The 19,687-nt window shown below is 42.3% G+C and overlaps 2 protein-coding genes across 3 annotated transcripts in view; one reads left to right on the top strand and one right to left on the bottom strand.

Annotated features, from left to right (window-relative positions):
• LOC141773644 (peroxisomal N(1)-acetyl-spermine/spermidine oxidase-like) overlaps positions 1 to 19,687 on the bottom strand; it is a 28,182-nt gene that overhangs the window by 4,452 nt on the left and 4,043 nt on the right. The window contains exons 1-4 of one of the 2 annotated variants that reach the window (XM_074645515.1): positions 5,174 to 6,087; positions 1,521 to 1,697; positions 1,195 to 1,325; positions 920 to 1,101 (exon numbers count right to left, since the gene is read on the bottom strand). In XM_074645515.1, coding sequence (XP_074501616.1) covers positions 920 to 1,101; positions 1,195 to 1,325; positions 1,521 to 1,697; positions 5,174 to 5,351 — 668 coding nt within the window. In that variant the 5' untranslated portion in view covers positions 5,352 to 6,087. Of the gene's footprint in view, positions 1 to 919; positions 1,102 to 1,194; positions 1,326 to 1,520; positions 1,698 to 5,173; positions 6,088 to 19,687 lie in introns of those variants that run through there. The other variant, XM_074645516.1, reaches the window with a different exon arrangement.
• Positions 13,314 to 15,671, top strand: LOC141773648 (toll-like receptor 5). Its single transcript, XM_074645527.1, has one exon. It carries the CDS (start codon positions 13,895 to 13,897, stop codon positions 14,864 to 14,866), a length of 972 nt encoding a protein of 323 aa, XP_074501628.1. The 5' UTR covers positions 13,314 to 13,894; the 3' UTR covers positions 14,867 to 15,671.

The following is a 19,687-nucleotide window of genomic DNA, read 5'->3' as shown; positions in this document are numbered from 1 at the left end:
CCTTATTTAAAAAATTACGTTTTTAAAGTTGTGAAACGCACTAATAGCCAAAACCAGAGTTATTTCCCTTCCTCCGTTCATGGGAGTGAGACCCAGACCGAGGCTGGAGCGCAAGCCCTGACGAAGGCGTGATGTTAGGACCCCGTGACCAAGTCACGTGACTGAGCGGACGCTACTTCGCCAATCATATCGGACGCTACTCCGCCAAGATCCGGGTACTTTTCCAGATGGAAGTCGAGCCATTTAGGCCTCATGTACCAATGAGCAACTCTCATAGGAATGACCGGGGCCCTGTCTCCAACGCTGTATCCAGTTCTCCAGCCCCTCCATGTTAGCGGATGAGAGACATGGGCCAAACTACAAAGTCAAAGTACACGTCAAATTTGTTTTTTCTTTTCTGTCATTTTAGGTAGTTCTTATCACGCTGATGTATGTTCAAGTGTTAATTTTTCCGATCAGTTTGGTTTTAATTGGTTATTTGATACTATAAAAAGGTGGTGAGACGTCATGATTGACAGCTGTGATTGACAGCTGCTTTGAGTGAAGTAGTCGAGGAGGCTCGGGAATTGTACGAGAGAGGAGATGTAACTGTAACTTTCCATAACCGTCATGAGTCTGTGTAATAGAACATGTGTAAATTTGATCATAAAAGTAGTTATAGAGATATTATGGTTAGTTGTTGTGTCTTTCTAGCCAAACAGCTACCGCGGTGCTAATGTAGCAGCTAGGTGGCTCACGCTAACAAGCTTGATGCTTGGCTCGTGATTGGCTTGGGCGGGTGTGTGGACAAGACCCCGATACAACGGCTCCAGCCTGCTGGTCACTGCTGCGTGTGACACGTGGTCCATCTTTATATACAGTCTATGGTTCATTCCCTTTATTTGGTGTGAATATGCTTATGAGACGGTTTAGTATAGACCCTGGGAATGCGCAGTCCAGTCCAGGTAGACCCTTGTGGATATTATATCCCGCCAGGTCTATCTCATCCATGGAGGCAGTCGCAACGTCGCAGCACTCTATCTTCAACATGGCACTGATCGCACACAGTAGCAGCTCCCTGGTGCTTTTATCTGTCCACCTCGCTGCTGCTCGCTGTCGTGCCTGCACACAGTATCAACCCACCCAAACTTCCGTTTATCATCAAGAACTTCTCAGATCTATAGCAGCAGGAAGAAAGAAAGATAAATAAAATACCTCTGATCGTATGTAATGTCCTACGCTGGCCCAGAGCGTTTCTCCTTGATTCTCAAATTGAAAAATATCATCCAATAGCTCAGCAAACATCTCCAGAGCAGGTTTCATGAGTTCAGCACTGAGCTTCTGACCTGCATATCACCCACAGAATATAAAATATGAATAACAATAACAATCTGTTTTTGCCTAAAGTAATCAATAGTCAGACTAGTCGACACATTATGTCATGACATAGGATCATGCTAATGCACACGTAGCTGCAAAACTTGAATTAGAAAACGTGATGTGTTAAAACAGGCTGGTGTTGCATTTCTAGATCTGGTGACCTGAACTGCTGAACCAGTTGGGAACCTGGGGAGGACATCCATCAAAGTTCCCTGCCTGGTTCTCTGGGGTGAGGGCCTCTGGATCCAGGAGGCCATAGTCCCGAGCCAGACAAAACACTGGGTTCCCCTCAGATGGACCGTGGATATAAGTTGCACCTATTTCTGTAATGTTATGACCTGTGGAGGAAAATCAAAATTGTGTGGTTACAGAAAAAAAATAATAATATTGGTAACAGGTTTCACTCTGCAACAGACATTTGTTTTAACAATTACTACACAATTACACAACTATCATAATCATGGATGTACAGTAACCATTAGTTCCCATCTACTCTAGCCAAGCCCTATACTAGATGACTAACTCAGCATATTGTTTTTAAGGCCTGCAAAACCTCCATACTTTTAACATTCAAAATATGTAAGTATTTCACATTGTTTAATGTCCAACTGCATCATTTTTGTGGTTTGCTTATTTGGAGAGTGTCTGCCGCTTTTGCTGATACAAGCACAGTTGAAAATATATAAACATTAGCCTCTGAACGACAAACAAATCGATGCTCTAGATTCCCCATTCACTTCAATAGAATATAAAAAAGCTCCATCACAATTCCCCAACAAGGAAGCACCAGGCGCAGACAGATACCCCATAGAATTCTATAAACACTTTTTTGAAACTATATCACCTCTTTTCATCAGAATGGTAGACAACGTCAAAAATGCAATCTCATTACCACCTCATATGAACACTGATTTTATCTCAGTAATAACCAGACCAAATAAAGACCCTACAATAAGCTCAAGTTATCGTCCCATCTCACTCATCAATGCAGATATCAAAATCATCAGTAAAATATTAGCAAACCGGCTACAACAAGTCATCCCAAATCTAATTCACCCGGACCAAACTGGATTTATTAAAGGAAGACACTCTGCTAGCAACACATGACGCCTCTTCAATCTCATGAATCACCTTGAAAATTAAAAAAATAGAATCAATCATGGTACCACTAGACGCAGAAAAAGCATTTGACCTGGTAAATTGGAACTTCCTCTTCTCAACACTGAAAATATTTAATATCAGACACTCATTTATTGAATGGATAAAAATATTGAATAACTCACCACTGGCCGCTGTCATCACCAATGGAATAACATCACCAAACTTTAGATTACTCCGTAGAACAAGACAAGGTTGCCCTCTCTCACCACTACTGTTCGCCCTCTTTCTAGAGCCATTAGCAGCAGCAATCAGACAGAATAATAACATCACCGGCATCTCCGCAGCTACTACAATCCATAAAATAAGCCTTTATGCAGATGATATCATTCTATTCCTCCAAAATCCAACCAAATCTCTCACTGAAGTAACAACAACTCATCAACTCATTCTCTAATATATCTGTCTACTCAATCAATTGGACCAAATCAACTATTTTACCAGTCTATGGCAATACAGGAAATATCAGATCTAATACAGGAAATTTTCTCACCGGCAATATCACCTACTTAGGAATTAATATATCTCCTCAACTATCAGAATTATTTCATCTAAACCATACAACTCTGTTAAAAAACATAGAAGAAAATCTCACACGCTGGACAACGCACCCCTTAACACTAATCGGACAAATCAATACCATAAAAATGATAATCTTACCAAAAATCAACTATCCATTTAACATGATCCCCATCCCACCAACATCCAACTGGTTTAGAAATCTGAACACACTCATCACACAATTCTACTGGGAAAACAAAAAAATAAGAATAAAACTGACAACCTTTCAAAAAGCCAAATCCTTAGGAGGACTAGAAGCTCCAAAGTTTAACAAATACTACATAGCTAATCAACTAACATACATCACCACATGGCTTCACTCAACCCCATCCCACCAACCATGGCTAGACATTGAACAAATCCATCACAAAACATAACTGCTTCACCATCTCCAATACTCTCCAAGCCTGGTGGAAAGCAAATAACATGATATATTTCACACTTACTCCGTGCACATTAACCCCACTTTGTCAAAACCCAGATCTCAAAACGAACAACCAACCAATACAGTGCAAAAAATGGAAGGACAAGGGCATCACACATCTCCATCATCTCTTTACAAATAACTCCCTATCATCCTTCGAACAGTTAAACGTCAAATTCAACATAGGCAAAGAACAATATCTGCAGTGCATCCAAATAAGGAACTCTATCAAAGCAAAAATGGAAATAATCAATAACCCCCTCAGACCATCCCCATTAATAAAAAATATTGCAACCATAGTAAATACCCCAAAACAACTCTCCAAATTTACAAAATCGTATCTACATCAGACTCCACAATATCCCTACCAATAGAATAATGGAAAAAGGACCTCAATATCCCAAAAATAAAATAAAATAAATGAACACATCAGAGATAAAGAAGAGAAGAAATCTGCTTTTATAACAGATGATGTAATTTTAGATGCAACATACAAAACTAGTTGTGATGTTTCAGTTCACCTATTCTTTTCAGGGAAAGGTAATTCTTCCCAGAACTCTACTTTCTATTTAAAAAAAACTGTTCACAGACGGCTGTGAATTGTTGTTGTTTTCCAGTTTTTCTGATTTGTTGTAATCTGTAAAGTTACTTTTGTAGAATTGAGGAAGATTATTGTCTCTGACACCACAGGGTTTTTCATTTGGAAACAGTTTTTAGCTGCTGTGGAGAAGGCTTTGAAACCTGCTAGGCCTGCTTTGGCCGTACCCTTCACCTGTATAGCTAAATAAATAGCCTACCAGCGAGGATTAAAGGGACTGTTTGTAACTTCCTACAGGTATAAATCATTGCAGGTCGGTGTCCCATGCGCGCTCGCGTGTGGCTGCGCTGTTCAGGCTCAGACTCCAACACAAACTACACGGAAGCACCAAAACCTCTTGTTTGTATCTAGTGAAGCCCGTCTGTTAAACAGTGTTGGCCGCGGTCGGAGGACGCGGGGGAGACCGTAGCTTTGGTCTCCAGGACCGGAGTCTCTGCTGTACTCTGCTCCTCTGCCTGCCTTCACTCACACACCGCACTCGTTCTCACTCTTTTGCTCCACCTCTCACGTGAATGTGTGCACACTCCACACTGCAGAAGAGTTAGTTTAGCTCTGAGAATATCTAGTGAATGTTCAGTGGACGTTTGTGCAGAAATAACTGCTGCAGCTCCTCCAGACCAACAAAGGTTTCCCGTGTCTTGAGAAGAGACGGGGCTCTGCAGAGAGAAACGTTATCGTCTCCGACCAAAACTCCGGTGTCTCCCCTGTTCCCTCCGGCCGCGGTCGGGAGGCTGGGGCAGGTAAAGCCAACACTAGGATCAGCATTGATTTATGAAGAGACCTTCGTCTGGTCAGCTAACATTACTGCCAAGCAGCTGAAATATAGAGTGATATTGTGCTTTTAGCTGATGTGTGTCGCCTCACTGTGTTGAGCGATGCTCGTTCATGTCTATGTAGAGCGAGCACAAGCGCCAGCAACAGGACGCTGACTTTCGTTGACTAAACGGCCACAGGTGTCGCTGTTAACAAGACATTTCTGATTCTTACATAGAGTCCCTTTAACGAGAATCTCGTCTTTGTAATTTTCTAAAAGACAGAAAGAGATATTATATATATATTATATCGTCTCTCACCCAGTCTGCCGGTCTTTATTCTTCCTCCGCTTCTTGCAGTCGCTTCAAGTATCCTCACGTGATGAAATCCCGTGTTAACGAGCCGGTGAGCCGCTGCTAGACCTGATATCCCGGATCCTATTATCACTATCCGTGGGTCACTCACTGCCATACTCGCTCCGCATCCAACACAACTCATTAGAATGGACCTGTATAAGAGCAGCTCCGGTCAGAGCCCGGGAGAGTTAACTTATGTGCAGCTGTGCTTCTCATGGACGAGTGTGCGTACGTGTTACTACGGTCTGCCTGGAGGTCTGTGTACATTTGTCTTTTAACTTCGTAGTCGCACAAAGCAAACAGCCTCCGGAGGTGGGATCGCATGTGTGGACGCGGAGCAGAGTTGCTCACCTTACCAGGTTTTGGTTTTTATTATCATTATCATTATTATTGTGCACATTAATTACAACGAATCAGTCGACGGCTCTTGAACCGCAGGCTCCCTTCAGCATAATGCTCCTTAAACATGGAGGCCAATAAAACACATTATTGAAGTAAAGGGACAATATGTTGATGACGTCCAGAAGTCTCAGTCTCAGTGTTCTAAACGTGAACGTCACAGAAGAAACTGGACAAGCAGGTTTATTCTGACTGGATGCTGTAAGAGATCTGAATAAGAGGACAACAACCGCTGTTTCAAAGAACAGACTGACAGACTGACAGCGCATTAAAGCGGTCACTTCAGACAGTCCTCAGTAACAAACTAATATCTTTACATTGTGACATGAACCTCCGCTAGATATTGCGCTTCGATACGGACTGAATGAATGAGGAGATTAAACAGCGTAGCTGCCATGGTTACCATGGTGGTTACGATGGTTACGATGGTTCCGTGTTGTTATTCCGAGCGTCACAGTGCGCAAGCGCGTGTGATCCGTCTACGGCAACTATAGAGGGCAAAAATACAACGGCAGAAGGAAAAGCGAACCTTCTTCGTCTTCTCCTTCTTTGGTGTTTATTGGCGGTTGGCAAACCATCTTAGAGGTGCATTAACGCCTCCATCTGGACTGGAGTGTGGAGCAGTAGATTGTGCAGACCCAAAATAAATAAATAAAATTAATTAAAAAATTAAAATAAAAAAAACTAATGAGGAAAACTCTAGATTCGTTTAACTAAATCAGTTCCTCTTAAAAACTGAATAATTTCACAGTATATGTGAAAACATATTTTATTTGATGGTCTTTCCTCTGGAATCAGTAACGGAGGCGCACGGATCCGCTGCGTCTCGGGCCTCGACTGCTGAGGTCACTAATGAGGTCCATTGCTCACTAACGCTGTGCTGGAGTCACAGAGAGAGATTAATACAATGAAGGATATATGCAACCAATTAAAAGAATGAATGATGTTCTTGGTGAGATAAATCAGACATTAAAAGACCTTGTTAAAAAATAAATGTTTGTCTCAACTTACCTCGTTGCTTTACATTCTGTCTATTGCATCTAAACGGCGCTGTATAGCTGCTGCATTTTGCTCATTGTTAGGTGGGCCAGAGTTCGGTTCATCCATCTGTAGCTCCTCTGGGGCACAGGCTCACCACGTTGGTTTGCCACATTTTGCAGCACGCGATTTTGGTTTCGGCACAGTGGTTAAGGCATGTCATCTCTGGGAAATTAGTTTAAATGTGTTTTTGTAGTGCCTTTCTGATGTTAAACATTATGCGCAAACTAGTTAAGAAATATGTGGGGTTTTTTTTTATCCCACTTCCTGATCAAAGCTCAGTAAATTCAGTGGAAAAATTATTTTTACACATTTGGCAAGTTTCAGTACTTTGTAGTTTGACACTGCCAAATGACAGAGTTTGCAGGACGGCCCGCACATTTTCACGTCTGGTCTAGAGTTTGCGGCACGGTACGCACATTCTCACGTCATGTTGATTTTTATACATTCCGGCATGTGCGTGAAACACAGCGTACGCAACATTTTAGTACGTGCGCACCATTTATACATGAGGCACCTGGTGTTTTGCCTTCCTTAGTGACTGTAAAAGGTGATTCCTCTGGATAATGTAATTCTTGTAGTGTATCAGTACATGTTCAACAGTTTCTGGTTGTTTAAAGTGTGAGCATTTCCCAGTTGGGCGCTTGCCTATTGTATATAATGTGTGGTTAAGACCTGTATGTCCGATTCTCAGTCGAGTGATGACAATTTCTTCCTCTTCTTTTCCAGCCCACCTTTCTCCCTGCCCCAACATGTTTTTGTATATTGTACAGATGCCTTCCAGTTTGCTGATCATCCCAGTACTCCTGCCATACTGTTTGTGCATAATGTCCTGATGAATGGTTTAGCCTCAGCTTTACTTAATGGAACTTGTAAATCTATATTCTTAATTCTGAGTGTTTGTTTGGCCAGAATGTATACCTGCTCATTTCCCTCCACACCAACATGAGCAGGAACCCAGATGAATCGTGTACCTGTGCCTTTTATTTCCATCCTATACATTTTGAGAAATATTTCCTTAATGATATCTGTTCTGACTGATGATCTACCAGATCCTATGCTTGTAAGTGCTGAAAAACTGTCAGATGCAATAACGGTATTTTTTATTTCCCTCTCCTCTATCCACTGCAGGACCAATAATATTGCCAATATTTCTGTAGTATATACTGACACATGATCTGATACTCTTTTCCTGATGTAGGTCTAACTCACCGGGATATAAACTGCTGCACCTGCACACCCTGTCTCAGGATCTTTGGAGCCGTCTGTAAATAAGAACACAGAGTCTGAGAAGTGCTGATCAAAATAGTTCTGGACTATGCGCCATGCTGGAATTTGCTTTGACTTCTCCTTCAATTCCTGCTGTACATTGAGGTCTATATTTGGTAAGGGGAATAACGAGGGAGGAATGGAGGAAACTGAAACTGTAGAGCAATACTGGAATTGACATAACCCTATGTTTTCTGCCTTTGCATCACCCACCCACCCAAAGCTTATGACATTTGTTTCATTATGTTCCCAGCAGTCTGTCAAAACACTTTTGGTAGGGTGAGTTTCATAATGCCCCTGGAGATTAACCCAGTATGCCAGCATTCATTTTACTCTTCTAATCCGTAGGGGCATTTCTCCCACTTCCACTTGCATTGCTGATACCGTAGAGGTTCTGAATGACCCACTAATGGTTCTCAAAGCCTGAGCTTGTAGTGCATCTAATTTCTTGAGGTCAAGGACAGATCTCATGAGAGCCCAGTATATATGTTGTAAAGATGCTCTACTTGCTCCCCACTCCTGTCCTGTCAAACAAAGAAGTATATTGATGACTTTTTTTTACATTTGCTCCTGATTTTATCTAAATGAATGTTCTATGTGAGCTTTTCATCAAACCAAATCCCCAGAAATCTAACAGCTTTGACTTGCTCCAGAGGTTGATCATACAGTTTTAGGGAAATGGGTGCGATTTTGCGCCGTTTTAAGAAACAAATAACTTGTGTTTTTGCTACTGATAACTTGAATCCCCATTTATTGCTCATTTCTCCACCTCAGCTATTGCAGCTTGCATTTTCTTATTTAACAAATGATACATTGCAGCCTCTTATCCAAAGAGCTCCGTCATCCGCATACATAGACTTTCCTATGTTTTGCTCAACCTGAGAAAATATATCATTGATCATTATATTGAATAATAACGAACTACAGACACTTCCTTGTGGAGTTCCATTATCCACTGTATATACATTTGAATATTCTGCATCTAATATTACCTGTATTTTCCTGTCAAATAAAAAGTCCTTCACCCAATTATATGCTCTACCACCAATTCCCAATGAATTCAACTTAATGAGTAACCCTTCTTTCCAGAGCATATCATATGCTTTTTCCACATCAAAGAAGACAGCTATTACTACTTCTTTGTTGGTCTGTGCTTTCCTGATGTCTGATTCTAAGCTTAAGACAGAGTCCATAGTATTGCGACCCCTACAGAACCCACTTTGATGTGGAGATAAAAGAGCTTTACTTCCCAGGAAATACGTTAATCTCTCTGTGACCATTCGTTTCATAATTTTGCATAGATGAGAAGTTAGGGCAATAGGTCTGCCCGAAAACGAGGAGGGCTGCCTTCGAAATAGGAAGAAACACCTTTGCTCATTTGGGAAATTGCGACATTTCTCTTTTATGTCAGACTGACAAAAACTCACTGTCGGGCATGTTTACTGGTCTCAGAGCAAATATTTATTAGCAGCAGTCAGTCAGTGTATTTGTTGCCAGGAACATTTGTCGGTTTCTCAAACTCTATCTTGAGAGTCGGCACTTTGCTTGAACATGGGCCCGTTTTCGACTAATCCTCCATTCCGCTGTTAAAAATAGTCCACATTGTGCAATAAACCCTGTTAATGCTTGTACAGTAATAAACTCAAAGTTTAGCTAATCGAAAAGTTAAGTAGCCTCCAGCTTGATGAGCATTTATTATAAAAGCTAGTACGCTGCAGATATTAAAGGGAAGCTGCTAACACCGTACAGGCATTTGTATTAAAGGATTATTATGCTATCATTGTAATACAGGAGAAGTGTCGTTATGATATGATAAAAGTTATAAACTTGAATTGGGAACACATTTTGCAGTACATATTAAGTGTACACACAGTTTAATTTAACACTTGCTCACTACACACAACAGGAAAAAGGCTGTAAAATCATAGCTGCTGGGTGTTCTATATCTATATCTAAATCGTGACGGTAGACTTTGACCAATCACAGGTCAGTTCATTGAGAGAGCGTTCCTATTGGCTGTGCTCCTCTCATGTGACCGTAACTTGGCGTTCCTTCACCAGATTTCACAATGGCGGCGGGGTCACAAACTTTCTAATTTTACAGCTAAACCGTGCACTACAAGATGATTCTGAAAACATTTGAGGAGAGAAATAGACATTAACGTAACATAATATTGATTCATATTTGATCAGTGCTGCCTAGTTTGACCGTTTGGTCGGAGTTCGCGAGTGATTGACAGCCGGCTCTCATAGACAGCAGATGGACAGCAGACCTCAGATCAGCTCTGACTGCTTGTTTTCCTCCGGTCTGTGAAATTGTGCAGATGCTGTTAGGAGCACCGGAGGACACAGAGGCACATGATTTTTTTTTCAGGTTACCTGTTTCATGTACTACTGTCACGATATAGCGACCGTTTTATAAAAATAACTTTTTTTAATCATATTTGCTCCAATCTCGCCTACTTCAGCTTTAAAGGGAGATTTGTCAAGTATTTAATACTCTTTTCAACATGGTATTGGACAAATATGCTGCTTTATGCAAATCAATGTATATATTTATTATTGGAAATCAATTAACAACACAAAACAATGATAAATATTGTCCAGAAACCCTCACAGGTACTGCATTTAGCATAAAAGATATGCTCAAATCATGGCAAACTGCAGCCCAACAGGCAACAACAGCTGTCAGTGTGTCAGTGTGCTGACTTGACTATGACTTGCCCCAAACTGCATGTGATTATCATAAAGTGGGCATGTCTGTAAAGGGTAGACTCGTGGGTACCCATAGAACCCATTTTCATTTATATATCTGGAGGTCAGAGGTCAGGGAACCCTTTGAAAACGGCCATGACAGTTTTTCCTCGCCAAGATTTAGCGTAAGTTTGAAGCGTTATTTAGCCTCCTTCACGACAAGCTAGAATGACATGGTTGGTACCAATGGATTCATTAGTTTTTTCTAGTTTCATATGATGCCAGTATCTTCACTCTAGCTTTAAAACAGAGTTATTATCGCATTAACTTTGACAGCCCTAAAGTTGGTAGAGAATAATCTGTTGGTTTAGGAGCCTATTATTCAGTGGTAATTATTAAAGGAGTATTCCACCAATGTTTGCAGTTCCATAAAGTTGGGGATTAAAAAAAGATTGGTCAAAATTTGATGTAGCAGAGGCTGAGATATAGCAAAGAACGTATATTGATAAGAAGTGAAAGCCAATTGGTCGTTCCATTGTAACATCAGCGCCCAGTAGCAGAGCTACACTTCCGCCATTTTGGACTGAAAGCGACTAGCGGACACCAGTAAATCGTCCGCCTAAAAAGTACCGAAATGGCCTGTGTTGAACAATAAAAAATATTATAAAAATGCATACTATTACAACTATTTGCCTACGCACTTGTTTAGTTATTAATAAGGTGGAGGAGCATAAAGTGAGCGGTGGACATAAATGGAAGTTAGAAAAATCCAGCGCACAGATTTAGAGAGCAATCTCAATTTTTTTTTATGTCAAGGATCCAAAATCAGACCACAGACCACAGAGCATGGATGAAGAAGAGGATGTGTCCTGTGCTTTTGTCCTGCGTGTTAGTAAATAGCCTACAACTAACATTAAATTATGTTGATGTCATGCTGCTAGCACTACTAGCTACTGGCCGATAGCCGGTTGTTTGGGAACAGAGACGTTAATATGATCCTCTGATTTACAGACGCCACTTTATACATCCATGGCTATGGACTCATTGGCGTTTACAGTCCAAAATGGCGGCAGCGCTACCGCAGCGCCATCTAGTGGCTGTTGTCAAAAAAGCACCATAGTTTCATCTCTTTGCTTCTATACTCTTTGGATATAGGCTATTGACTTTTAGTTCCTAGTATGAGAGCAGTTGAACAGTTGAATTACACCTACATTTCCCATGGTGCAACTTGATAGAGTCTATCTAATTTTTTTTTTTTTTCAGACTTTAGAAAGCTTGTCCAGAGCCACAGAGGACTCATGGCGTGTAAACTTAACTTCAAATGTAAAATCAGTGATCAGTACCATCTACTTAAATTGTTTGGGCTTGAATGTGACGAGAAGGCGAAGTAAACTTTAAATTGACTTATAAATCTAACTCCTCAAATATTAATTATAATAAAGTGTAATAGTATCTGATATGGCAGGTGGGGGGTGAAGCAGCAGTAATAATCATTACAATATGACACATTCCAGTTATTAGCTCAAGGAAAACATGTCAACTATTCAAATGGAGCTTTATTATGAAAGCTCCTATCAAGCATGAATGGTTGTGTACTGAGCGGTGTAACACTGAAGCTGACCCAGTGAACCATGAACCTGCCAAAGCAAACAATCGGACACAGTTTCCCTGTTTTCCTACGTACCTTACTAAATGCTCACCTGTCCTCACTTCTATTTGCACTGCTGAGCCAATGCAACAACATCACATCCTTTAAGCTTTGCTAATTTTTGACTTTCTCTTTGGACAGCTCGTTAGGACGAAGACAGTATGTGGACACTGGCTCTTCAGTTGGTTTTCATTGGTTTATACCTACAGGTATGTGTATAACACTGAGCTCAAAACGGATTGTTACTTTGTTTTTCCCAAACGGAACAGATAGTAGAAAAGTAACCAGAAATGAATTTAAAGGATGTAACATTTCAGGGGATCTATTAGCAGAAATCCACCCATTATCTGTGACCGCTTATGGTATTCAGGGTCGCGATTCAGGATCCCAGCTGACATTGAGCGAAGGCGGGGTACACCCTGGACAGGTCGCCAGACAATTTAGAGTCAAGAATTAACCTAACCTGCATGTCCTTGGACTGTGGGAGGAAACCGGAGAACCTGGCCCCAAGCCAGGTTCGAACCTGCAACCCTCTTGTTGTGAGGCAACATTGCTAACCACTGCACAGTATCTATTAGCAGAAATGGATATAATATTCACAACTGTGTTTCATTAGCATAAGAGTCATTGTGTTTTCGTTAGCTTAATATGACTCCTTCATATCTACATAGGGAGCGGGTCCTCTTCCCGGAGTCCGCCATGTTGCTCCTCCATGTTTCTACAGTAGCCCAGAACGGACAAACCAAACACTGGCTCTAGAGAGATTCTTTTGCGTTTTTACGTTACCTGAAGGCCATCATAGTTCTCCAACACACTTGTGAAACAGCGGTAACGTGAGCCGCAGAGTGCAAAACCGTGGTACCACCAGCCGCAGTCTGAATTCCGTTGCTACTAAAGTTGTGTTATTATGGTTATGAAGCGAACAGCGTTACCACAGTTTTGCACTCGGCGTCTTGCGTTACTGCAGTCTTGGAAAGGGAGGAGTGAGCTTAGGGGTACTCAATTGGTTGCAATCTGCAACCATACCACTAGATGCTGCCTTTAAAAATGCTACCTTTAAAAAGAAATCTAAAGTTTGTCTGACATGCTTACTCAAATTAAAAAGATGCTTATTCACTCTCTTGCTGAGAATCAGATGAGAAGATCGATATCACTCTCATATCTGTATGGTAAATATGAAACTACCGCCAGCAGTCGGTTAGCTTAGCTTAGCACAAAGACTTCAAACAGGGGGAAACAGCCTGGCTCTGTCCGACAGTGACAAAATCTGCCCACCAGCACTTAACGCTCACTGGTTATGTTTTGTATGGATTTAACAAATGCTTAATCATGGTCTTTCCCCGTTTTGAGTTTTTATGCTAAGCTAAGCTAACTGGTTGCTGGCTCCTGCTCCATATTTACCGTACAGATGAGAGTGGTTTCAATCTTCTCTAACTACTTCTCTGAAAAGATGAACGATTCCTTTAACTATAGCGTTCAGTCATTTTTCAGTTTACAGAAATAACGTAATCTTCCTACCTGCAGGTACCCACATGCTACCCATCATGCACTTTGTATGGCCTTGTGGCTGATCGCACATCACGGCACCACTACTGGGTTCCTGCTCTGCCTCCCAACATCACCCACCTCTACCTGGAGATGAACTACATCAGTGAGATCAACAGCAGCTCGCTCAGAGGCTATGACCAGCTGCAACTATTGGATCTCAGAAAGCAGAATGTGCCGCTCGTCATACGGAACAACGCTTTCCTCAGGCAGAGAAAATTGACAAAGTTGGTCCTGGGCTTCAGTATTGGCCTTCAGATGGAGCCAAGGGCATTTGCAGGACTGTTCAATTTACAACACCTCTTTTTGGATTATTGCAATCTGGCAGATTCCATACTAGCAGACAGCTATCTGCAGCCACTCTTGTCCTTAGAAACGCTCGATCTCTTTGGTAATAAAATAGCGAGACTCCGACCAGGACTTTTCTTTTCACGACTTACAAAGTTCACACAGCTGAACCTCAAATTGAATCAGATTGAAAGATTATATGAAGATGAGCTTGTTGGTTTCCAGGGGAAACACTTCAAACTCCTGAACTTGCGATCCAATCACTTTTATATCGGGTATAGTGTAGGTTTTGACTGCGAAAAATGCGGGAACCCTTTCAGAGGGATGACCTTTAATATCCTTGACTTATCCAACAATGGGTTCAACGTGAACATATCAAGACAATTTTTCAAAGCAATACAGGGTACCCGGATTGATCACCTTATATTATCTGGACACATTGGCAAAGGCTTTTCACATGACAACCTTCCCGATCCGGATGAAAGCACTTTCGAAGGCCTCAGTTACAGTTCAGTCAACATTTTAGATCTGTCTAAAAACTATATATTTGCTCTGCATAAGGCTTTTTTAAGTCCTCTGAAGTATGCAAAAATTATTGACATTTCCATGAACGAAATCAATCAGATTAACAAAAATGCCTTCGATGGTCTCGAAGGACATTTACGAATGCTCAACCTGTCATTCAACCTCCTAGGAGAAATATATTCTCACACATTCACAAATCTGACAGACCTTCGGATGCTAGATTTGTCTTGCAACCACATTGGCGCACTGTGAGACAAAGCATTCAGTGGTCTTCCAAACTTAAGATTTTTAGATCTGACAGGAAATTCACTGCGAAACCTGAGTTCTCCTGCGCCTTTACCAAACTTAGAATATCTTCTTTTGGGCGACAATAAATTGAAATCGCTAAGGAACATCGTTGAATTGGGCAAGAACAGCATCCACGTGAACGTTGCAGACAACAGATTAACAAACTTGGAGGATGTTTATGATATTTTAACTAATTTAAATCGTCTCCAGAATTTCTTCTATGGCGGCAACGTCATCAAGTGGTGCACACTAAGTCCGAAAGTGACAGTACCTTGGAATAATAGTTTGCAAGTGCTGGATCTTCATGACAGTTCCCTGCAAATATTTTGGGCGCAGGGGAAGTGCCTTGACCTGTTTGATCCTCTAGAGAGTCTGCTCGGTCTAGATTTAAGCTTCAACTCACTTGCGACTCTCCCACAAGGGATTTTCAGCGGTCTAGGCTTGATCATAGAGATCGACCTCTCGTCTAATGCCTCAACCTATCTGCAGCCGGATATCTTTCCGGTCAGCTTGAAAACACTCAACCTCTCAAACAACTTTTTAGCCTCCCCGGACCCTACGACTTTTCGGTCTCTCGGCTTCCTCAGCCTGGCTGCAAATCGGTTCCTCTGCGATTGCAATCTGGAGAGCTTCCTGAAGTGGCTGAACATGACGAATGTAACCTTCCTGAGCACAGTTGAGGAATACAAGTGTGAGTTTCCAACTGCTCTCCATAATCTTCCTCCGGTCGAGTACTCCTCGATCATCGATCATTGTTAGCAGACACTTGTATCTGTCAAGGGATCACATTATTTTCATTACTGTTCAAGTAGTCTGTGAGTAATAAGACACAAAGTTCCGCGCCGTCAAGTGGACCAACTAATTTCGGAAAAAATTAGACAAATATTTTTTTGATCCTGTTTGAATTGCGCCATGAATCACACATATGATGTTTGTCACACAATTTTACAATTCAATAAAGTCGCAAAATGTTGTAAAACTGTTGAAGTATCAGACCGTGAAAATACATAATAAGAAAGACGACTAACCCAAAAGTTGTGAAAGTGGCGTCGCTCTCTCTCTTCCTCTCTTCATTTCATGGTTGTTTTGATAGGGACGAATACAAAGTACCTAGACACCTTGAAGGGACTGTTTGTAAGAATCAGAAATTGCTTGTTAACAGCGACACCTGTGGCCGTTAAGTCAACGAAAGTCAGCGTCCTGTTGCGCTTGTGCTCGCTCTACATAGACATGAACGAGCATCGCTCAAAACAGTGAGGCAACACACGTCAGCTAAAACCACAATATCACTCTATATTTCAGCTGCTTGGCAGTAATGTTAGCTGACCAGACAAAGGTCTCTCCATGAATCAATGCTGATCCTAGTGTTGGCTTTTCCTGCCTCAGCCTCCCGACCGCGGCCGGAGGGAACAGGGGAGACACCGGAGTTTTGGTCGGAGACGATAAAGTTTCTCTCTGAGGAGCCCTGTCACTTCACAAGACACGGGAAACCTCTGTTGGTCTGGAGGAGCTGCAGCATTTATTTCTGCACAAACGTCCACTGTACATTCACTAGATATTCTCAGAGCTAAACTAACTCATCTGCAGTGTGGAGTGTGCGCGCATGCACGTGAGAGTGGAGCGAAAGAGCGAGAACGAGTGCGGTGTGTGAGTGAAGGCAGGCAGGCAGAGGAGCAGAGTACAGCAGAGACTCCGGTTCTGGAGACCAAAGCTACGGTCTCTCCCGCGTCCTCCGACCGCGGCCAACGCTGTTTTGCAAGACGGGCTTCACTAGATACAGCTTTGTGGTTTTGGTGTGTCCGTGTAGTTCAGTCAGGACCACTTTAGTCAAAGACACTTATTACATTGCAGTAATATATATACATTATATTTGGCGGTATGGCTCTGCTCTGGGACCTCCCCGCCCATCCACGCGCATACGTGGATCCACGAGCCTACGTGGTAGCATGAGGCAAGGAGAGCACTCCTCCTTGCCCTTCCATGTGCACACATGGAAAGCCAAAGGCAGGGAGAGCAGCAGCAAAGACCCCCCTGGGTGCAGAACAGAGCCGGAATCAATGACAACAGAATTGACACTGATTAAGTCATAAACAGTTAGGGGTGGGCGACACATCGAATATAGTCGATGTATCGCGGCTTGTCCCCCTGCGGTACAGAAAACGACTACATCGCGAACATCGAACACAAATTGTCATGTAATGTTTCCAAGCCAACCCTTTTTGTATGAAAGATTAAAATTGTTCCAAAGAACCATTAATGAATATCAACAGAGATTTTAATGCAGACATATACTGCAGGGACTACAAGATCATAATATTGGTGTGATTGTATGCATCAAAGGGTTAAATTGAGCATTTATGAAGTGCTTAGAGGATATTTGAAAATATTGCGATATAGCCTAAAATATCGCGATATTATCCTAGGCCATACCGCCCAGCCCTAGAAACAGTATTAAAAGGAGGTGGTGGGGTGGAGGTGGGTTGCGAGCGGCTTGTAGAGGAAGCAGCAACGGTAGGCCGGCTGAAGCAGCTTAAATAAGGTGCCCTGTATGAAATTGACCAATGAATGCATAGAGAGGAATCAGCTGATCTGTCAGCTGATGCATCAGCTGATTGGGCTGGCTTAAGATCAGCTATTATCAGCCGATCGCCATCGTATGAGCAGAGCTTGACATCATGGCCTGCATGAACTAACGCTACGCTCGATTTCAGTCAGGACCACTTTAGTCAAAGACACTTATTACATTGCAGTAATATATATACATTATATTTGGCGGTATGGCTCTGCTCTGGGACCTCCCTGCCCATCCACGCGCATACGTGGATCCACGAGCCTACGTGGTAGCATGAGGCAAGGAGAGCACTCCTCCTTGCCCTTCCATGTGCACACATGGAAAGCCAAAGGCAGGGAGAGCAGCAGCAAAGACCCCCAAAACAACCATACCAGGCAATCCTCCTTGGCCTTCCATGCGCTTACATGGAAGAGCCACAGGAGGAGCTAGCTGAGCACCCTGTGAAACCCGTGCAGATTCAAACGACATACAGTGATGCCATCCACATCTACACAGGTTACGCCCATCCACGCGCATACGTGGATCCACGAGCCTACGTGGTAGCATGAGCACAATTACAATTACAGCAGCAGCAATTACAGTTTAATATACATGTATGTTATAAACTCAAAATATACTTACTAGAAAATGGACATTATATTACATGATATAAATGGATTACCTTGTAATATATAATCATTCTGAACATCCTTTACTGGCGCAAAATACAGTATATCACATGGTTAAGATCATATCTGCCTGTTTTATAATCTTTGACAATCTTCGTGCACATGATACATCCAGATATTAACCCTTTTCCGACCAATATGCTGGAAAGCTTTGATGCTTCATGAAGCTTCAGTTCGCCTGCATCTACACAGGTTGCAACCTTCCATGTGCATACGTGGTTCCACGCGCATACGTGGAAAACATGAGGCAAGGAGAGCAACCTCCTTGCCCTTCCATGTGCATACATGGAAAGCTAAAAGCAGGGAGCGCAGGGAGCCCCAAAAAAATGACCACTCCAAGAAAACCTCCCTGGCCTTCCCAGCGCCTACATGGAAGTACCTCAAACTGAACTTAAGTATAGTACTTGAGTAAATGTTCTTTGCAGAACTGGTAGTACTGACAGATCAGCAGGGTTAATTTAAGGCTGTAACATGGAAAACGTGATCATCTACAGACCGATGTGTTCTTCTCTGAACATACGAGTCAACAGAGCTGTTTATAATCTTTTACACGTTGAAGAATTCCCTCCGTCATGGAAACTGAACCCGAGTTCCAGCTTCCTGCATCCTTCTTCTTCTTGAGTTTCCTCTGTCAGCGTGAGCAGGAGCTGCAGAAACAGCAGCAACATGAAGCAGCAGCAGCATGGAGCTGCAGCATAAGCAGCAGCAACATGAAGCAGCAGCGGCGTGGAGCAGCAGCATGGAGCTGCGGCAGCATCATGGAGCCGCAGCAGCAGCAGAAGCAACATGAAGCAGCAGCAGCAACATGAAACAGCAGCAGCAGCGTGGAGCAGCAGCATTGAGCTGCAGCAGCAGAAGCAACTTGAAGCAGCAGCAGCAGCAGCAACAGTGTGGAGCAGCAGCATGGAGCAGCATTAGCAGCAGTAGCAGCAGCAGCAGCAATGTGGAGCAACAGCAGCGTGGAGCAGCATCCAACACGGATTGATTTATACGTGTAAGAAGTTACAGACAGTCCCTTTAAAAAGGGCTATCTGATGCAAGTATCAAAGTGCTTATAGCGGCTGCTAATTTGCGACATATGTCACTAGAAGGGCTTTTTGTGGAAAAAAAGAGATTAAAACAGGAATGAGTACAGGAAAAAGAAATAAATACAATAAAGCACACATTTAAAAACTACACATGAGTACAGGTTTGTCACTGAATTAACCAGGATTTGGTTGCTCTCTTAAAAGTGGTAAAGTTTGCAGCAAATTTCCAGTGATCAGGTAGCGAGTTCCAAGACTTCGCTCCTTTCACAGAAAAAGTTGTCTGAGCAAAAGATGTTTTGCAGAATTGAACTTTACAGTCGCCACTTGAAGCTGCACTGGTGGATCTGCTACAGCTCTGTAGTCTCATGATGTATTTGCAGAAAGGCAGAGGAGCAAGTCCGTTCAAACTTTTAAACACAAGCTTTACATAATGAAAATCATTAAAGTTTGCAAAACGTAACATCTTGTATTTACTCAAAATGCGGCAATGATGGTACCTTACAGACTGGTTGGCCTG

The sequence above is a fragment of the Sebastes fasciatus genome, chromosome 9 (assembly GCF_043250625.1).
Source record: "Sebastes fasciatus isolate fSebFas1 chromosome 9, fSebFas1.pri, whole genome shotgun sequence".
NCBI lineage: Eukaryota > Metazoa > Chordata > Actinopteri > Perciformes > Sebastidae > Sebastes > Sebastes fasciatus.
Note: the sequence above shows the minus strand (reverse complement) of the source record. Positions and strands in the feature narration are given on the sequence as shown.

Bases quoted from the DNA above. Each gene is read 5' to 3' on its own strand.
- LOC141773648 (XM_074645527.1), top strand. From the start codon at position 13,895: ATGAACTACATCAGTGAGATCAACAGCAGCTCGCTCAGAGGCTATGAC.